At 40.4% G+C, this 6,213-nt stretch overlaps 1 protein-coding gene across 1 annotated transcript; it reads right to left on the bottom strand.

The window, feature by feature from the left end:
• Nucleotides 1-2,261: 2,261 nt before the first annotated feature.
• On the bottom strand, nt 2,262-5,971 carry LOC116808547 (beta-microseminoprotein-like). The gene is made up of 4 exons (XM_041717085.2): nt 5,890-5,971; nt 4,754-4,862; nt 3,440-3,545; nt 2,262-2,757 (listed from the first exon to the last, which is right to left on the bottom strand). Exons 1-4 carry the CDS (start codon nt 5,890-5,892, stop codon nt 2,628-2,630), a joined length of 348 nt encoding a protein of 115 aa, XP_041573019.2. The 5' UTR covers nt 5,893-5,971; the 3' UTR covers nt 2,262-2,627.
• Nucleotides 5,972-6,213: the final 242 nt, after the last annotated feature.

The following is a 6,213-nucleotide window of genomic DNA, read 5'->3' as shown; positions in this document are numbered from 1 at the left end:
TCAGATTTATATGTGTGTTCTGGTGTTTGATTTAAAAGCTTTGGTAGGCTAAGCACTAGATTTCATTTCTCAGATAAGAACACCTTTCCAATATTTAAAGGGTTTGCCTTAAAAAGACTTACTGGAAGAGGAGGGCCAGCTATCCAAAACTGCCTCTCCTTCTAGCAGGAAAGGTGTGTACTTTCAGGAGATAAAAGGGAAATTTAGGGTAAGAGAGCACACAACCTGTTCTGCTCCACCTGGGATTTGCCCCTCAAGGTTCTGCAGAGCCTCCTAAACCTTTAAACTGACAGGATGGTGGAGGAAACTTTCCTGTGAGTATTTTCTTTCCACTTAGTGAATCTAGCGGTGTTATGTTCTGAAAGTTTGGAGGCTGGGGGATGTATTCTTTGTATGGGACTGTAGCTGTGAATGCTGAAATAGAGAAATATCAGGGCAAAACAACTTGGCAAAAGTGGGAAGTTCAAAGCAGAATTTTGTATGCTCTGTTTCTGATCTTCCAGGTTTGAGGGTTTTGTTGTCTTCCCATAGCTAGACTCCTTGCTACAGAAGGGAGCCAGGTCCCTGCTGTGCTTCTGGTGTTCCAAAACTAGATGCAATAGGTAAAATCACCTGTTTCCATGTTGAAACTTGGAGCAGAAAAGAGAGCAGAGTGCTGTATGCGGTGTTTTGGGTTAGGCAGGAAATGAACCTCTCCTATTTTGTCATAGCAAACAGGGTAGATCCACATCAAAGAGGACTTGGCAGATGGTGGAGAAAAGTTCTTGGGTGGATTTAAAATGTGATTAAATAGCTCTGGATTGTGTAGGAGTGCTGCTTCAGGCTGGCTTTTCTGGAATTTGGGTGCTTGCTTATGTCTAGTCAGCCTTAAAAAAGGAAAGTAAATCTTTGGTCACAACTTACTTATGCCTTGATGCTCTCTATAGAATTGCCTTAAAACTGCACCTGGAAGTCTGTTGCAGACAGAAAGATGTCTATAGAATGGTTTGGGTTGGAAGGGACCTTTAGAGGTCATCTAGTCCAACCCTCCTGCAAAGAGCAGGGACACCTTCCACTAAACCAGATATCTCAAAGCCTTGTCCAACCTGGCCTAAAACACTTCCAAGGATGGTGGATCCACAGGTTCTCTGAGCAACCTGTTCCAGTGTCTCACTGTCCTCATACTAAAGAATTTCTCCCTTCTGTCTAATCTGAATGTACCCTGCTTTATTTTGAAACCTTTACCCCTTGTCTTATCCCTGCCTTCCCTGGTAAGACATCTCTCTCTGTCCATACTGCTCCCCTTTCTGTGTCACCTCCTTTGGTGAAAATTAGAAAGAGCAATCCTACAGTTTCAATGCAGCAGGATGGAGTAATTCCTCATAAATTATTTTCAAGTCCTCTAGCCTCAACCCTGAACTGTTGGAGTCTGTGCTAGACATGGTGTCATTAGAAGATGCCTTCAATTATGCTTTATCTTAGAACAGGCTTGCAAAGGGTAGTAAATAGGTTCACTGTCCAGCTGCAGTGGGAACAGTGTCTCCCAGCAATGTCACTGAATGTGGATAGAATCACAGAGCTGCAAGGATTCAAAGGGACCTCTGGAGATACCTGGTAAATCATGAAGTTAAAGCCAATACAAGCTGAGGTTTGCCTTTACCCTGCAGACTGCAGGACTGGGCACTGCTCATGAGGTATATGCTCATTCTGTAATTTGAAACTACAAGCTATGGAGGCATTGACACACTTTCTGAAATAGAACATGGAGATGTAGGATGCTCATAGTCATGTGTGGAAATTGAATAAATGTGCTATAAAGATTATGAAGCTGTGCTCTGAAGGAGAGCTCATACTAGCAAGTGTTTCTTTCTCAGTTACTGTCTGTGGATTTGCTGAGATGCTTCCCTGTCTGAGCCCAGTACAGATCAGTCATTCTATGCAGCCACAATTCTGCCCATAGCCCAATTAAAAACCTTTCCTTTTTAAAGGGTTACTCTGAATAAAAGACTCTTTTTTTTCACTCAAAGCTCAGGTGGATGATTGGGTCTGCTATGCTCTCGGTGTAATAGAAGAATAATACTAGGTTACACTGGGAAGCTGGTAGACCTTGAAGTCCATAGGTTGGTCTCCAGGAAGCCATAGAGGACAAAAGTGAATCATGTAAGATGTTACTGAAAACAGAGCATTCAGAAAAGATTTTCAAGTAGCTTTTCATTTTTACCCATTGTTTTTGGAATTTTAATTATTTTTGTTTTCATCCTTAAATAAGAAAATAAATCACATTAATTTCTGATGCTTTATTTGATTTTATTTTAGCTTTAAGAAACAGGTTTGCACAGATTATAGAATATGCTCCTTGGCACTGGAACATGACCAGAGAAGAACATAGATTAGCAGCTACCAGGAATGCTTTAAAATGTCACCTTAATTGTCTGACCTCAAGGAAGGAACAGGTCAGTTCTTTGTTCATGGTGAAGCATAATGCAGGGAAACCAAGGGAAATTTTTGTAAGTAGATACTCAGTTTCATTATATGTTGGGCTTTATTAATAGATTTCACTCAACAGTTGCATTTTAAGTGTTTTTAAATTTGTGAGAGAACCATCAGAACAATAAAAGGAAATATTCCCTCAATCCACCATTCTTCTGTTACCCAATCCATGAATTGACAGGACATTCTTTTGAGTGATCGTCTTTCTCCACTACTTTATAAGAGCAAGTCTCCTGGTTGAAAATGCTTTCACATTTCTCTTTATCATAGTCAACTGGGTTCATAGAGCTGTGGTTGGGAAAAGAAAAAGAGCTGATGAGACCAAGAAATAATCAGCTTCCACTTCAAGTGGTATCTGCACCTTTGATATGAAGAGGCTGTACTGAGGAGACTTTTGGGAGCAGAAAAGGGGACTTGCACAAAGGTCCTAGCTCGAATGTTATTTAGCCTGCTGTGTAAGCAGGATGAAGGGAGAGTTGTAATTTTTCTGGTCTGATTAACACCCAAGGGATGTTTGTTATGCTTATTTGCTATTCCAATATCACTGCTTCTTCTCTTCATCCATGGTATGGAATTCATATTGCATGAGTATCACTGTAGGAAAAATTACAGCTAAGGTACCTTGAGCTGCTCCTCAGAGGAAAGTGAGGCAATGTGTGGCTTTGGGAAGATCTGGACTAGGATCAATAGAAATTTCTTAAGAGTGTTCTCTCTTGAATCAATAACTTGCCTGATGTTTTAGCCCTGAGAAGAATTAAATTCTCCTTTTATTTTAAATCAAGAATTATTTGTTAAATACAACCTCTGTTGCATGTTCAGTGAAGATGGTGTTGGATCAATGCATAACTTTGTCATAGGATGTGAGTGGGAGAAGAATTGTTGTTATTTCTCAGGAACTCCTGTGTGAAGGGAAGTGGTTTGTGTTGTATCATGGCAGCAGAGGAAAATCCCACTGCTGCTCTGGGCTCACCTAGCGCAGCAGCTAATTCCAGTCTTGGAACAGGAGCAATCATTGCAGTCCTCAGTCCTCCAGTGGGAATCAAATTCGTGGACATTTCCTTCCTTGTCGAGGCAGCCTGAAAATGTAGTGTATGAGCAGCTTTCAGGGTCAGACCATTGCACTAACAACTGTTGTGTGTACAAAATGGGTGGGATCTTTGCTGGCTTTTTGCATTAGCATTCCTATCTGCCAAACTCAGAGGTTCCCCAGCAGACCAGGGTGTGCTACCCTAATGCATGGATAAGAGAGACCTGTGTCCTTCTGTCTCCTGAGGTTCTTAGCAGTAAGGGGCTTCCTGGAGTAGTTCGTCTTCAAGTATGGAATTTGAAGAACCCAGCAGAAAGACAATTAGACACAGACCTGGCCAGAATTAAAAAAGGCTTTGACTTTCCTATTAACACTATCTCTTGTTGATGCCTTCTTTTAAAGCAAGCCTACATCTGATCAAAAAACTTCTCCCAGTCCTCAGCTGCATGAAGAAAGCAAATGTTGGATGTAAAGTTCCTGTTCAGCAGCCACAGAATAGACCATAGGCCTCCTAAATAACTGATCTGGAAAACATAATTTTATGAGAACAGAACAAGAGAGAGTGGTGAGGCTTCTAAGTTGTGTCTTTGCCTATAAATGTTGTTTTCTTTGGTGATGTTAAGTCATTTCTTCAAGTAGTAGCACCTGCTTTCCCAGGTAAAGCTGTATTTTAGACCACTTAGGGGGTTTTTTGGGTTTTTTTTTGCATATTGGCACACATCAACTCTTGTGTTGATAGCATGCTTCTCTTTTGGGAACTTTTTTCCTGCAGCTCCACTCATCTGTAGACTGACAGACTAGCTGTGTTCAGGAAGGGGAGATGCAGACTCAAGGGATGCAGCCATTCTGCTTTTAGGAATTTGCTTTGGGATACAAAAACAAGACGTGGTGCTGAATCTGAATTTTGTAATAAATCTGTTTCCTGTTTTATACTGACTACACACACACACAGGTCCTTCTCCCTTCTCTGATTTCTAGATGTGATTCCATTGTGAAAATATGAGTTACTACTTCATGCAGATGAGTAAACTAAAACTGTGCTACTTCCCTGGAAAAAGATCATTTGTAATTTGGTCTGTGTGAAGTTCCCCAAATAACTTGTTCTTTTAATAACATATTGCTCTCTAAACCCCATTTCCCTTTGATTCCTCTCCACTGTTTCCACTTATTTCTAAATTGTGATGAATTGCACAGAATGGACAAATCAAGCAGTGATTCTGATGATGTCTGTCAAGCTGAGGGCAGTTGACTTCTTACCTACAACAACACCATTAGACATCCCTGGCTCGAAGGGCGAAAAGACACAATAAGCATCGGACAGTGGCATGCTGATGGCAAGAGCAAGAAGGCAGGCCAAGATGGTGTTCTGAACAAGAAAACAGAATTCATATCAATCCTTCAGTAACTATTAAGATGTCTTGGTGGTAAATAACAGGAAAATACATTGTGGGTTCAAATTTAAATCCAGTTGTCTTTTGCTGTTTAGATGCTTTAACACACTTATCAGGAACAATATGGAACCATTTTGAAGAAGCAGATGCAGAGCATCACATGGGAGGGGAAAAAATGTCTGTCTTTCCAAGTTGTTAAAAGCAAGCATTGACTGCTAGACCCAGCTACTACTTGTGAAAAATGCATGTTCTATTCCTTTCCATTACCCATTACATTTTCTAGTCTTTTTTTCTCTATAGGCTCAATCCCCAACTGTTTTTGCCACTAACCTCACAGTTGCAAAAACTTTTTTACTGCAGTCTGAAGAACTACAGAATGTTTCACCCCAATATTGAAGGATTAGGAACAAATGAAATAACATTAGGTGATGTTAAGTACTCAAGCCTTGGCTCTGTATCTTACTTGCAGGTGTCACTTACAACCTAGATAATTCTATATTCTCTGACCTTGGTTAGTGAGTTTTTTTCTGAAAATTCAGCTGAAGTTTCAACATTAGTTTGAAATGTTTGAAAGGTAAGAGAAGGAAGGTAGACCAGGAATAAACAATCACATACACATACTGTATGCAAGTGTGTCGTTTCAGAGTAGGACTGGTGACTTATAAGAGGAAGTCACTCCTGAGAGATAAGAGGAGACAAATTTAGAATTTGATTTTTCAGAAGTGAGGTTAAAACTCAGAAAACTGCAACAGAGTGGCAAAGGAGTAAAAATCAAGATACCTTTTTTTTTTTAGTTCAGCAGTGTTCAGATGTTATCCAGACTTTTCACCCCAAGTTCTTACCTGCCTTTGCCTCTCTTTGACTCTTGCTCTCATAACACAAAATTTGTACATTCTCCAAGTTTCTTAATGTGCCAAGTACTGAGATAAATCCAACAGAAACGCCTTTAAAATCTATAGCAACATACCATGGTATTTTACAGTTAAAGATGTAAGGACTCACCATTCTTGCAGAATTATGAGACTTACAGAAGGGAGATGGCCTGTACAAAGCTCATCTTCTCAGAGACCTTATATAGAGAGGGAATTTGTGGTAACAGCCCTTGAGCAAACTGACCACGATGGCTAGCACCAATGAAGTTTCTGCGAAATGACTTCATGGGGTGGACATTAAGATGAGGCAATTACACACAAGAAGAAAGGTTTGTTCTAACAGACAAACCTGTTATCCTATTTCTGGAGAAACAGGTGTGGCTTTTGTGCCACACCAGAGTTGGGAGGCAGTTACAAGGAAGCACTTTTCAAACCTAGAAGGAGTTGAGAAACG

Source organism: Taeniopygia guttata, chromosome 6 (assembly GCF_048771995.1).
Source record: "Taeniopygia guttata chromosome 6, bTaeGut7.mat, whole genome shotgun sequence".
Lineage (NCBI taxonomy): Eukaryota > Metazoa > Chordata > Aves > Passeriformes > Estrildidae > Taeniopygia > Taeniopygia guttata.
This window is presented reverse-complemented; position numbering and strand designations above follow the sequence as displayed.

Excerpts from the sequence above, each read along its gene's own strand:
- LOC116808547 (XM_041717085.2), bottom strand. Across the intron at positions 3,546-4,753 it reads GTCTAATGGTGTTGTTGTAG|GCTGCCTCGACAAGGAAGGA; the intron begins GTAAGAAGTCAA and ends CTACATTTTCAG. Across the intron at positions 2,758-3,439 it reads GGAATTAGCTGCTGCGCTAG|CTCTATGAACCCAGTTGACT; the intron begins GTGAGCCCAGAG and ends TCCCAACCACAG.